General features: G+C 38.3%; 1 protein-coding gene across 1 annotated transcript in view; it reads right to left on the bottom strand.

Moving 5' to 3' along the window:
* Positions 1–936: 936 nt before the first annotated feature.
* prrt4b (proline rich transmembrane protein 4b) overlaps positions 937–13,504 on the bottom strand; it is a 24,934-nt gene continuing 12,366 nt past the window's right edge. The window contains exons 3-4 of the mRNA XM_037695859.1: positions 10,918–11,052; positions 937–3,220 (exon numbers count right to left, since the gene is read on the bottom strand). Of these exons, the coding sequence (XP_037551787.1) occupies positions 1,182–3,220; positions 10,918–11,052 (2,174 nt within the window). The 3' untranslated portion in view covers positions 937–1,181. The remainder of the gene's footprint in view (positions 3,221–10,917; positions 11,053–13,504) is intronic.

Genomic DNA, 13,504 nt, shown 5'->3' with positions numbered 1-13,504 from the left:
TGTATTTTCCCTTCTAACATGGTAATGTAGGTTTTATTTAATTTTTCTTTCTGCGAAGCGTTCATTTGACTAACTGAAGGCTTGCAACAGGACCAAATTGCAAGAAAATGTGCAAAATATATGGAGATGCTGGATGTGGTTCCTGTTTGATTTCAGTTTCTCACTAACACGTTAACTTATTACAATGTCTTATTTCTCATATACTGAGACCTTTTAGTCCAACCGAGTAAGCACAACTCATATTTTTTTCATTTAAGTTGCTTCTTTGTACGTTTTCAGCTTCTCAACAGTTGCCATAATCGTGGCAGTTTCAGCAGTTGACCAAATGTAAAGAAATAATCCTTTTTCTTTTTGTAGATTTCTGGGGGGAAAACTCAGTATTTAGTAGGTTATCAAAGAAATATCACTTCAAGACATGTTTACAGGTAAACACTCAAAGGAAAGTTGCTTTTACTGTTATGTTAATCATGAATAAATGCAGGATACTGTGTCTTGGCTATTGTTTTTTTTTTGTTTGTTTTTTTTAAATAATGGTTCCACAACCATATTGTAAGATTTCATTTTAAGAAGGGGGAAACACAAAATATGTTTAAACATTTTATTAAACATCTCAAAATTTTATTTCGTCATAAATACATTGTCAGTCGTAAAGGATTCTGATGTAAATAGAAGAAAACTGTAACATGACTTTTTATCAGTAGAGGGCATCGTTGTGCCATAACTGAAAAACAAGCTTATATTTTGACCTTTTCAATCCCAAATTAACATGAGATTTAATTACAACATATATATATATTTAAATGTGTATTTTCAGTAGTATTTAAGAGTGTATTCCAGTCATAATAATAGGTATTGGAATGTTGATGCTTTAAAAACTTTTTGTACAAATCTGTTCTGCATATCCCCACCTAGTAAAACATTAATTAGGCTGTAACAAACTTCATTAGCTTTTATCAGACATGAAATTTACAAATGGTCTCTTGGCTTTTGACAGTTCTTGGCACTTGGACTCTCAGGAACATTCACTAAAGAAATGAATAAACTTCCCAAAACTTTTTGGCAGCTGTAGTCTTTTTACAGTGTATATGAAGCTGACATGCACTATCAACCACTGGGAAAATCCAGCCAACTTGCTGCACAACACATACGCTCATTTTAGGTCCTCTTTGAGAAAAGTTTCTTCATAAGTCTATAGTCTCACTGCAGATGCTTGAAGAATCCATTTGTCTGCAAACACTGATAAATTCCTCCTGCACAGAGCGATCTGCCTCAGCAGACAGGTCTAAGCTCTCCTGGGAGGCAGCTCCCAGAGTTTGGTAGTGCCTCTGCAAGTTAGAGGACGCCACGTGATGCCCTGTGTTCCCTTGAAGTTGCCCCGAGTGTCTTTCTGGGCTTGGGCATAGGACAAGAGAAGAACTTCCAAGGGAAGTTCGGTAGAGGGAGCATGAGGATGAGCTACCTCTCCAACGTTCAGGTGATGAACAACTAGAGGATGAGCACATGGAAGAAGATGCTTGAGCACCTTCGACACATTTAGGCTGAGCACTGTGGGGTTGAGAGGCCATCTCCTGGCAAGAGGAGGTTCGATAAAATCCAGGATCAGCTGAGAGAGGATCGCAGAGGCCTTTGCTTGGAAGCGTCCAGTGGTTGTTTACAGGCGTGTCACTGCAGAAGAATGGCCTAGTAGGGCTAAATAGGCTCATGGGGAACAAGGCCTCGCTGAAGAGCGCTTCATCTATGCTACGGCGTAGGTTGATTGGAGAAGGTGGCCGCAGGTCTGTTGTGGAGTCACTGGTAAATGAGGATCCTCCTGATGGCTCTCTGCCTCTGCCATCCTCAGGCTTTTCTAAACCCCGAGTTCCCAAATCCAGGTCGAGGTCTCGGTATACTAAGGCGCGGTTGCTGTGGTACAGGAGGTCCAGGCCGTTCAAACTACTCCCAAGTCTTTCATCCATCAGCGTGTACAGTGGAAGGCTTTCTGTTTCTCCGAGCCCAACAGTGTCGACAATGGCAAGTTTTTCTTGTTGGCTAAGTGTCCAATGATAAGTCCCGGGCAGGATGGGTGACTTGGATGCCAAGAGTTCAGTCCAACAACTTCCAGCAGCTGGAAGCTGATCAGAACAAAATACTGGTTGTGCAACCACCAAAGCTAAGGTTAGACAAACTCCGAGCTCACACAATCTGCAGCTAAACTGAAAAGCCCACCAGGGCCAAGGATGGAAGACCACCTCTCCACCTGCTACACCCATAGCATTAAGCACTGCATATAGCTGTAGTCCTGCACATGCTAAAGAAAACAACGCAGAAAGGCAGACGGTTACAGCTGCACGGTTCCAGTCACGGCTCTCGGCAAACGGACAGCGGTTGTAGCGCTCGGCAGGTGTTGGCGATGTGTTATTCAAGTGATAGATGTGCTTTGAGTCTGCACGAACATAGATATAAAAGACAAAATAGGCTGCGGATAGAAACGTTGCCAGTGCCACGAAGGCTCCACGGGAGATGAGTGACAAAAGGAGGCACAAAGAAGGTTTTTGCTGGTAGAACTTCAGGAAAGTCACAGGTCCGAATGCAGCAGTGAAGTGCAACACAACAAGGCAGGCCAGGAAACAGGGTCTCTGAAAGGCTGAATACGAGAGCTGCATTCTTGAGCGCATTGAGAGGAGAAGAAAAACCAAACCGAAAGCTGCAGTGATGCAAGGGAAAGGTGCTTCGTAGAGCATCAGTGAGGCCTCTGTGGAGGGTATGCGGTCCTGGTGGCCATAGGCATCATATAGTAGAGAAAAAGACCTTGTGCAACCAGCGGCAAGAAGGAACAAGCTGACTAGAGCAAAGTAGCCACATCCTGATGGGCAACGCAGAGGCAAGCAAAGCAGATTGAGTGCTGAGACTAAAGTTAGCATGGCAAAGGCACAGCCGACACCATATATGTGTGCCTCCCAAGCCAGGCCCCAGTCTGCCATGGCACTGTTCCAGTCAGTGTACAAGGGCACCAACATGGGTGGGGCTGGGTTTAAGAAGGGGCTGTTTGACTGGTTTGTGGCAGTGCTGTTTAGCGTAGGCTTGATGCCTGAGGAAGGTTTGGCATCCCAGGTGTAGGAAAAATTGCAGATTCCAGAGCGTTCTTTATTACAGTCTGGAAGTAGGGTGCCCTCGCTGTTCGGCAGGTTGGACATCCAGTCTTCAGTGTACAGCAGAATAGATGGAGATTCAGGGAGAATGTCTGCAAAGAAAGATCAAACTGACTTAGCATTGTTGATAAGAAAAACACCATTATTACATAGTGAGACACCGACGAGAGGAAATGAGAAAATCCCACAACTTCAAGGTTAACATGGTTGCAAACATCTTGTTTTACAGCCCTTATTGCATGGAAGCATTAAAAAAATACCCAAATGGCTCTGATTCAAGATGCTGAAAGAGTGCTGGTCCTTTAATGTGCTAATCCTGTGTATTAGCTTGTAAGAAGGCAACTTCAAAACTGAACGAGGCTCAGAGAAGCAGGCGCGTTTGTGTGAGATCAGCCCACTCAGAACCACAGATCTTTCCTACATTACGTAAGCCATCTGGCCTTTCCAAGAAAGTTATTTATGATTATGTTAGACCTGTTTAAGCACTACAGAGGATGTCCATTAGCTTTTAGAATGGAGTAGCCATGTACTGTATGTGTTTGCCAGACAGTTAGAGAAGCTTGTAAAGACTATTTACCAGAACACATGAATCCGTCACTGCATGCAAATCTCTTCACACTACAATTTATCTCAGATGAGTGAGAAAACGTAAGTTTGTCACTCTCCTGCCTCCACACCACCAGGCATCGTGTCCTGGTGCTCGTTCGTTTCCTTGATAAGCACCGCTGCATGCATGTTAACTTTTTAAATGCAGCAGACAAAGAATAAGCGGCTTTTGATTTGTACTCACAGGCTCATTAGTCATTTTACTGCAGGCTTATCGGAGACAATATAACTCCTCCAAAAAGAACATGGTGTTATAGTGTACCGAAAAACGACAAGGAGAAACCAACGGCGCAGTTAATCACATGGCATGCTGGTTTAGTGAAGTGCAAAATGAACGTTGTAATAATGTACATGTCACACATTGGCATATTCTGATTTAAAGATTAGCGTTTTACCAAAGAAAAGCTCAAACTACACGTGGAAACAATGGTGAAATCTGGTCTAGCAATACCTGGAAAATACATTAAATCTGTTAGTGATGTTCTGTGCAAGTTTAAAAGCCATAAATGTCCAGACTTCGGCACCACAAAACCCCTATATCTTTACAAATACATTTAAAATATCTAATTAGTTTCCCATGCTTGACTAAAAACAGAATTTCTGTGGTTTTATTTTTTCCAAGTTTCTTGTATTTTTGGATTTTTTTTCATCCCACCCATTTCTGGCTTGCTGCTTCTGTTGCTAATATCTTTTTAACGCTTACCTTTAAAGCAGGGGAACTCCCATAAGACGCATTTGTTAAACCTAAACTTAGAGGGCGTGTTTTTGTGTTAAACATATGACGCACAATTACCTCTGGCAGAAATGTAAGCCTTCCCCGTAGTCCCAATAGCAGCTGTATTTTTGTTTTGGAGCCACAGACAAAGGATGACGGTGATCCCTGCTGTATTGCTGAGATCCCAAAATGCTTTTTACCAGATGAATTTTTGCATGTGTTGCACAATATTTTTGTCTGCCTGGTCATATCTGGGCTGTGTGTGTGCACTGCTGGCATTTAAGTAACCCTTAGTGGGGAAAGCTATGCCCTTCTTCTGCCTTAGATGCTCATAATTGCTAGGATATTTACAAAAGTTCTCTGCATGTGGCCTAAAAATGGATTTGATCATTTTCCTTGTTTCCTAACATCTGGGTTGAGTTCCAGCACGAGGCTGTGATGAAGATGTCAAGCTTTGGGAAATATGATCCCAGCTGCTCTGTATGACACAGCAATTCTATTTCACAGAGCAAAGAAAAAACGATGGATGTTTTCAGGTGGCTTTTTGTGTGCTGATGCACTGCTTTTTTATTTTATTTATTTATTTTTTTTAGTCTAATGACTTGAGATTAATCCACCCTTTTTGTATTTGTCAAATTCGCAAAACACCTAATTAAGTCAGAAGAGAATCAAGACGTTTTAACATCGGCCTGAAGATTTATATCTCTAATATTGACACCAATTAGCTCAGACAGTAAAAGAAAGATTATCCTAAACTACACTTGTCCACTTAATGCGATCAAAGTACTTTTATCTGCGTGCTTTATTCAACAAATCTGAGTGTAAAATACATAAACTGTCAGACCTTTTAATTCCAAACCGCTTTTTTTTAGGTATCACAATTGTTCACCTATAAAACATATCAAATCTAAAAAAAAAATCTTAAAAAATATTATTAAATTAAAAACTTACTCGTTTCTTTCTCTTGAACCACTGGAGATGTGTTAGCCTAACTTTAGTTCTTGTTTTGCAACTAGTCTAATTTGTCAAGTTTTTGACAAATCCACATTTCTCGTTATTTATTGTTTATACAAACATTTATAAAGGCATTTACATGTCAGTGAGTGCAGTAGCAGAACAGTGGACAGACTAATTATCCAGCACAGACTTTGCTAATGCCATGACGCTAACGTGATGGAAATAAACAGAATAAGTCATAGTGTGGCTACTTCTCTTCATCAATTATCAGAACATGCAGTGACTGTAGGAAATGTGACAGGAGTGTAAAATAAACACACGCATGTAACCTTTAGAGTGTGGAGGCTGCTGATAAAACAGGTGGGGTTCAGCACTGTGTTGGCTCAATGACTTGCCTGCCCATTTGTTTACTTTCCAGGGCAACGACTCGAACGCCTGTGAGTCAGACGGAGTGGAAACAGTGGCCCGTGTTGAATTAGGGTCACGGTTTTTTTAATGTTCATGTCAGCTGGTGTCAATCTGATCTGTTGGCTCGCTTGAGACAGACTTTGGTGTGGGATGTTGGCTGAAGAGAGAGGATGGATGAGAGAATCATGCTCGGTCCTCTGACACATTCCTGCGGGCACAAGTTTCTCCTGCTAAGGACGGTTGACACATCTGAAGTGAACATAAAGCAAACTAGAGAAATTGCATTTCCTGCGAAAATGCAGTGTGAATGCTTATTGCAGAAAACTTGCTGGAAAAACAGCTGAAATTAGCTAAAAAAAAAAATCATGCTGAAATGGAAGAACATGCCAAAGTTAGCAGAAGAATGCAGGAAGAACACATATTTGCTGAATAAGGTTTAAATTAGCAGAAATGAGCACACAAATTGGACATTTAACTAAAATAGCTGAAATTAGCAATAAATAGCTGAAAAGTAGAAGAAAGATTACATAGTACAATTGTGCCAAGTTAGGCAGAAATGGGCACACAGTGGAAATTATCTGAAAACAGCTGAAATTATCAAAAAAACAACAGCTGAACAGTAGCTAAAATAGTGGAAAGAAGCTTAAATTAGCAGAAGGAAGTGGAAAGAGCCCAATTGTGCCTAATCAGGATTAAAGAAGCAGACATGAGCACAAAAAGTGGAAATTATCTGAAAAAGGAGACATTAGCAAAAAAAAAAAAAAAAAAAAAAAAAACGAGCTGAACTGCAAACTGAACTGAGCTGCTAAAATGGCAGAAAGAAGCTTAAATTAGCAGAAGGAAGTGGAGCACATTTTTGCAGAATTAGGCTGGAAAAAGTTTAAATCGGTACAAAAATCTGTGGAATAGGTTGAAATGTGAAAATTTGTATAAAACAGCTAAATAGTAGCTGAAATAGAAAGAGTTGAAATTAGCAGAAATAAGCAGAAAGGAGCATAGCAAGTGAAAATTAACAGAACGAAGTTAGAAGAAGCACAAAAATGTAGTTAGCAGAATAAAGCACAAAATAGCTGGAAAAAAACAGCTGAAAGTAGCTGAATTTAGTTGGAGTCCTAGCTGTGAACACCATGAAAAGTATGTGCATTCTCACAATATCAGGAGATTACGCACTCCGTCTATGCTGTGCATGTCTCTCAGCTTCTACCAAACACAGTTTAGCTCAAAATCTGTAAAGCTGACTCAAATATACACATTTATGTGTGTTCTAAATTCAAATGGTTGTTGTTGCTATCTTGAATTGGGTCAAATCCAAAAGTTAATCGTTTGTTTCTGCGAGTCTGAATAAATATTTGTCCTGTAGTTCATGAGATATTTAGCCAACATGCACAAGAACACAAGCAAAACATTATAGTTTGCCTTCGTCTTTAATATTTAAATGATAATAACAACTTATTGCAGGGTATGCAAAACAAAAATGTGGTTTGGGCACATGGTTGGGTTTTAATTTCTTTCAGCATTGCTTTAAACCTTTGAATTGTCTCATTTGAGGCACCCAGCCTGGACTAAAGTAATAAAAATGAAGCTTTTTTATTTATTTTTTTAATAGTAAAAAGACTAGAAGAAGCCCACACAGTTCTCTAATTGTCTGCAAGTTGATTCTGCATCATAAAACACGGGGCCCAGTGTCGTTTTAATTTGATTGCCTTCATTTTCAATTAGACGCACCTCTGAAAAAGCAATTTAACGGGATCACTAAGGGAGGTCAGATTACACATTTTGAGAAAGAGAAGCTTGCTAATGGGGAATTGTAAAACTGCTTTATAAACAGTTTATGTGATGCCAAAGGGCTTCTGTTAGGATGTTGTTTAATAGTTATCAATGTATCTTCAGGAGCCAATATTCTTCTTCATTCAGAAAAGTTCATGCAGACATGCTGATGTTCATTTTTCATCTTGAGCTCATGGAAAATTTGACAGGTCTATTTTTGAGAATCACATCATTTGCTAATCTGGGTGATGTAATGTAGGTTACATCTGCTCCTGTGAACTGGGACAACTGAGGATCTTATAAGAAGACATCTGAAGAGAAACAAACTTCATGATATTGACTATTTATAATTCACTGATCTAAACTAGAGAAACTGCATTTCCTGCAAAAATGCAGTGTGAATGTTTAGTGCAGAAAAATAGCTGAAAAACAACTGAAATTAACTAAAAAAAAAAGCATGCTGAAGCTGAAGTGCAAGAACAAACCTAAGTTAGCAGAAGAAGGCAGATAGAACACATATTTGCTGAATTAGGTTTAAAGAAGCAGGAATTAGCACAGAAATTAGGAAATTGGCTAAAAAGCTAAAGTTAGCAGAAAATAGCCGAAAAGTAACTAAAAAGGCAGAAAAAAAGCTTAATTAGACAGATGGAAGTGGAGAGAGCCCAGTTTTATCCAATTAAGCTGAAAGAAGTAGAAATGAGCACAAAAAATTGAACATTATCTGGAAAAAACTTAAATGAGCAATAAAACCTGCTGAATAGTAGCTAAAAAAAAAGCAGAAAATTAAATTACCAAAAAATAAGTGGAAAGAGCACAATTGTGCCCAATTAGGTTGAAAGAAGCAGAAAATTGCACAAAAAAGTGAAAATTACAGTATCTGTAAGAAGATGACATTTGCAAAAAATAGCTGAATAGTAGCTTTAAAAAAGGCAGAAAGAAGCTTAGTTAGACAGATGGAAGTGGCGAGAGCCAGTTTTGTCCAATTAAGCTGATAGAAGTAGAAATGAGCACAAAAACGTGGAAATTATTTGGGGAAAAAAGCTGAAATTTGCAAGATAAACTGCTGAATAGTAGCTGAAAAAGCAGAAATAAGCTTAAATTACCAGAGTGACGTGGAAAGAGCAAAATTGTGCCAAATTAAGCAGAAAGTATACTTTTGCACTAAAAAGTGAAAATTACAGTATCTGTAAGATGCTGAAATTTGAAAATAATAGCTGAATAGTAGCTAAAAAAAAAAGGCAGAAAGAAGCTTAACTTACCAGAAGGAAGGAAAGAGAGCACATTTTTGCTGAATTAGGCTGAAAAAAGTTGAAATTTGTGCAAAAAAAGTGGAATTAGCTGAAAAAGCTAAAATTAGCATAAAACAGCTAAATAGTAGCTGAAATAGCAGAAAAGGCTGAAACTTGCAGAAATAAGCTGAAAGGAGCACAAATTGAAATTAACAGAAAGAAGTAAGAAGAACTAAAATGTTGTAGTTAGCTGAAAGGAGCAGAAAACAGCTGAAAAAAACAGCTGAAAGTAGCTGAACCAGAACAAAATGTGAAAGGAGCAGTAAAAGGTTGTAAACACATCTAAAGATTTGAAGGATGGAAAATGAGCTCAATTCATTTTCTGAGAAAAAAAAAATGGCTGAAAATACAAAATATTTCAAAAAGCTAAAGTTGAATCAGTACCAAAAGTCATAGCACCCTTCTCCTGAGAGAGCTGAACGTTCTTATACGATTTGTTGAAATAGCACAAAAATTGTAGAACGAGAAAGATGCTGAAAAATGTACGGAAGAAAAGTGGATCACGCTAGTTTGACTGCTTCATAAACATTCACACAAAAAGGGGATTAAAAGGATATTGTGTGATAAAAAAATCACTCTGTCAGCAAATTCTTGAGAAATATTTAGAATAAAATAAACAGAAAATTACTTGTATGAGCTTGACTTATGTGCTGAGGATGACCGTTAGCTAACACCACACCTAAGTTTAGGTCTATATGTGTGAAAACAGCTGGAGCAGCTGTTTGTGCTGGCTGAAGCTCATTAGTTGTGGTATCCATCTTGAATTGGGTTGACTCCAAAAGTTAAACCCGTTTCCTGGTTCATGAAATAGTTTGCTTACACAACAGGCAAATGAACTCAAACGCAGGCAAACACATTATCACCTTTTCATCTTTGCTGGCATGCGATGACTAAAAACTTGTTCAATTTAGATGTACAGTATATTATGAGTGAATGTTAATGATCAAAGTCTGAATGAGTTTAAAGTATGTTGGTTTTATTCTTTTTATGCTTGCTGACATTTTAATAAAAAAGATAGCACTTGAAATCTGTCCTTCCACTAAATCTGTTTTTTTACATCACCGTTCTGCAGTTGTTAGGTGTTATTTAATAAAAAAACAATGTTTCAATGAGACTATAAAACATTGCAGATAAAGATTAGAGAGAAAAGAATCAGTGTAAACAGTGAAATAAAGCAATTTCAAAAGGATTTGTTTAATGAAATAATTTGCCGCCTCTTTACCCCCACGAGCTCAGTACTCTTCATGTAGACGTGATGCTTTAAATCATGAGTCTATTCATTAGTTTCAGTTGCTGATGAGTCTCGTCTACTTTCTTCAGAAGACTTTTTTTTTTTTTTGCACTAAATTACATCTGGGTTGTTCAGCTCTCTTTCTGCTATTATCTCACAATAACAAAGATCTCATTTGGAAACAGAGCAGGACCAGAACAGATAACAAACAGACTGATTCGTGTTGGAAACTGTGACAAAAAGGAGCCAGGTTGTATTTACTGCACTTTATATATCCTCTTCAGTTCATGCTTGTATCTTAGTTCAGTTTTTGTACCACACCTGCATCTCATTACCCTTTTGTTTCTGGGGCTGTTTTAAAATTTCTTATTAAAGCATAAACTTTACACCCCCGCCATGACTGTATTTCAAAAATGAAATAGTACTTTATTGATAAAAATTGCAGCAAGTCTTCATCGTAAGGAGCTCTGCTGTCACAGGACCAGCAGTTGGGTGAAGCTTTTATTGTTTTAAAGGAAGCTGCTTTCATTAGAGCAGTGATTATTTGTTTGAGGGACAGTACGGAGGTATTTTTGTTCATCATTCACCGTCTTTTCTTTAAATTTACAGCTTGGACGAGCGGTTTTATTCTCCCAGTGGACGCAATTAGTAGCTTCAAGGAATACTGCAAATGTTTGTTCCAGTCTTCTGACATACTTACAGGTATTGGAACGTACGGACAGATTATGTAACGAGCAGCATGCAGTTATTTTTCTTGTCCTTTATGCAAATATAATGAGGGTGGATTATAAAGAATGTCTGAGGATGCCTGCTCACCTGTGCTCTGTGTCGTGGTGGTTAGCCGCTTAGCGGGTGGTGTGGAAACAGCAGTCAGCCTTGTGTCAGCATCTTCATCTGCAGCGGAACTAAGCGCACCTTCATCTTCCTGTTTAACCTCTTTGCCTGGCAGCTCTGGGGACGACACACACACACACACAGTTTCACCTCTGAGTGATCTCAAAATGCCTGGGAATGAAATTTAATTTTTAAAGAACTGCGTCTTCGGTGTTGTCCGAGTAAAGCTGATCTGCAGACCCGGATCTCACCACGGGACAGTTTAACTCTCCCTGTTCTCTGCTCGGAGCACATCTGAGACTTAACTCTGAAGGAAGTGGGAAAACTATTATTCTTAACCCAGTTCTGTCAAGAGTCTGGCCTGTCATCCACATAGTTGTAGCCAGTCATCCATAGCTCAGAAGACTGGGCCTCTGTGGTCTAATTACGTTGACATCCTTTAGTGGATATGGATAGGCATGTGCATCCTGGTTTACTGCAAACCAAGACTCTTATAGTGCGACTGGAGTTGAAGAAAAAACATCATATAAAGTGCACAAAGAGAGAAACAGGAGTTCAAGAATTACCTGCATATCCAAGTGATTACCACATGTTTAAATGTTTTACAGCTACACAAATACAATAAGCATTACCCTCACTTTTGGAAAAAGTTAGAACATAAAAGTAAGTAGTACAAATAAGAGCAATGTGCACCAAATTAGAATATTTGGCAGCTGGCCCATAAGAAGACTTGGTACAAAAATATATATTTTAAAGAGGCTGAATGTGGAAGTAAAGACGAGTGGAGCTTCACCAGTCTGCAAAACTGCATCTAAGAATAGTGGAACAGTTTCACAATAATGTTCCTCCGTGGAAAATTGGGAAGACTTTGATCATCTTCTATACAGTTCATAATATAAAAAGATTTCAATAAACTGGAGAAACCTCTGAGGAAAAACAAGGCAGAAAGTTAAAATTGGACAGCCATAATCTTTGGGCCCTGACTGCATTAAAAACAGGTCTGAACGTCACTCAGCACTGCTTTTTTTTTTTTTTTTTGATTCTGATTGTGTTTATGCTTTTTGTTTTATTCCTATTTAACACATGCCCATCTGATCTGATTTAGTATTTCATTCTTTCTAAGTATGTTTTGTGTTTTTATGTTTTATTCCATATGCTGTAATTGTATCTTGTTCCTTTTTATTTGATGCTGTGATCGTTTTGTTAAGCGCTTTGGTAACAGTTTCTGTTTTAAATGTGCTATATAAATAAATCTAACTTGACACAGTGGGTTCAGGAACGCCTCCACAAATCAGTGTATGTAAACACAGTTCACTGTGCTGTATCTGCTGATTAAATCTCTATATCATGCAATGAGTGAGCGAACACTATCCAGACACGCCTCCGTCTTCTCTGGTGCACAGCTTATTTAAAATGTACTGAAGCAAAATGTTAAACTGTTTTGTGGTCAAATCAAAGTTAGGGATTATTTTTGGAAACCAGGTCATACATATTTAAGAGGAAAAGAACCGTAGCCTGTTACCAGTGCACCGTTCAAACAAAAGCCTGCCTCTCTAATGGTATTGGGGTGCATTGGCAGCTTATACATATGAAGACAGCATCACTGAAGAAAACTATACAGGTTCTAAAACAACACATAAGATGTCTTTTTTCAGAAAAGAACTTGGAAATATCCAGAAAGGTCTAAACTACACACTGCTTCTGTTACAGGAGCATGGCACGTGTGCTCATCTGTCCTAGACCTCTTCCCAAATTCAGTTTTCATTCTAAAATTTCTAAATGAAAAAGATGAAATGCATTATTCTAAGATGGTTTCAGTGTGGTAGTTATCATCCAATGTATCATCTTTTACTACACCGCATTACAAAATGAAGACGTTGCGCTCAATTTCATCATCTATCTTTTAAAGCCTGAGCAAGGTTCAGACAATAATACAAGTATGCGTTTCTTATAAACACACCCTATAGAGATGTGTTAACAAGCAGAGCAGGAGGGAGCAGAATGAACATATTTAGGTGAATAAAACTGAAAATCTGCAGCTCACTGTGACTTCTGTTGCTTCTGGCAGATTGCATCACATGTTCGTTTTTCTCAGTCTGAAATCAGGGCACGAAATGGTTTTCATTACGGTGTTGTGGTTCCATTTGGAAATATGTTTCATGTTCAATCACGCTGTGAACAGTGTATTAAATAATATGTTGGGTTAAATATGAGATTATTGTAATATTTAACCTCCCACAGCATTTTCTTTGCATTTAAGCACAAATTTCTGTGTGGGAAAAAAAAAAGTGGATGCAGTAACTGTGTTACACGTTAAATCCATGTGTGAATCTGTTTTCATAATCAATCAGACTGTTACTGATCAATAGTATTTTTCCCTTTAATTCATATAGGGTCCAAATATGCTGGATGGTAATAGCCTTGAAATAGAAGAGGGACGGTATCGGTAGAAGGAAGTATAGAAATTTTATAGCTATGGTTCTACCTATATTCCCAGTATTCTTGCTCCCCCATCCCCCCAGTATATATATATATATATATATATATATATATATATATATATATATAT

The sequence above is a fragment of the Nematolebias whitei genome, chromosome 22, assembly GCF_014905685.2.
Source record: "Nematolebias whitei isolate Nwh7 chromosome 22, NemWhi1, whole genome shotgun sequence".
Taxonomy (NCBI): Eukaryota; Metazoa; Chordata; class Actinopteri; order Cyprinodontiformes; family Rivulidae; genus Nematolebias; species Nematolebias whitei.
The sequence above is the reverse complement of the archived record's forward strand: the minus strand, read 5'-3'. Positions and strand labels throughout refer to the sequence as shown.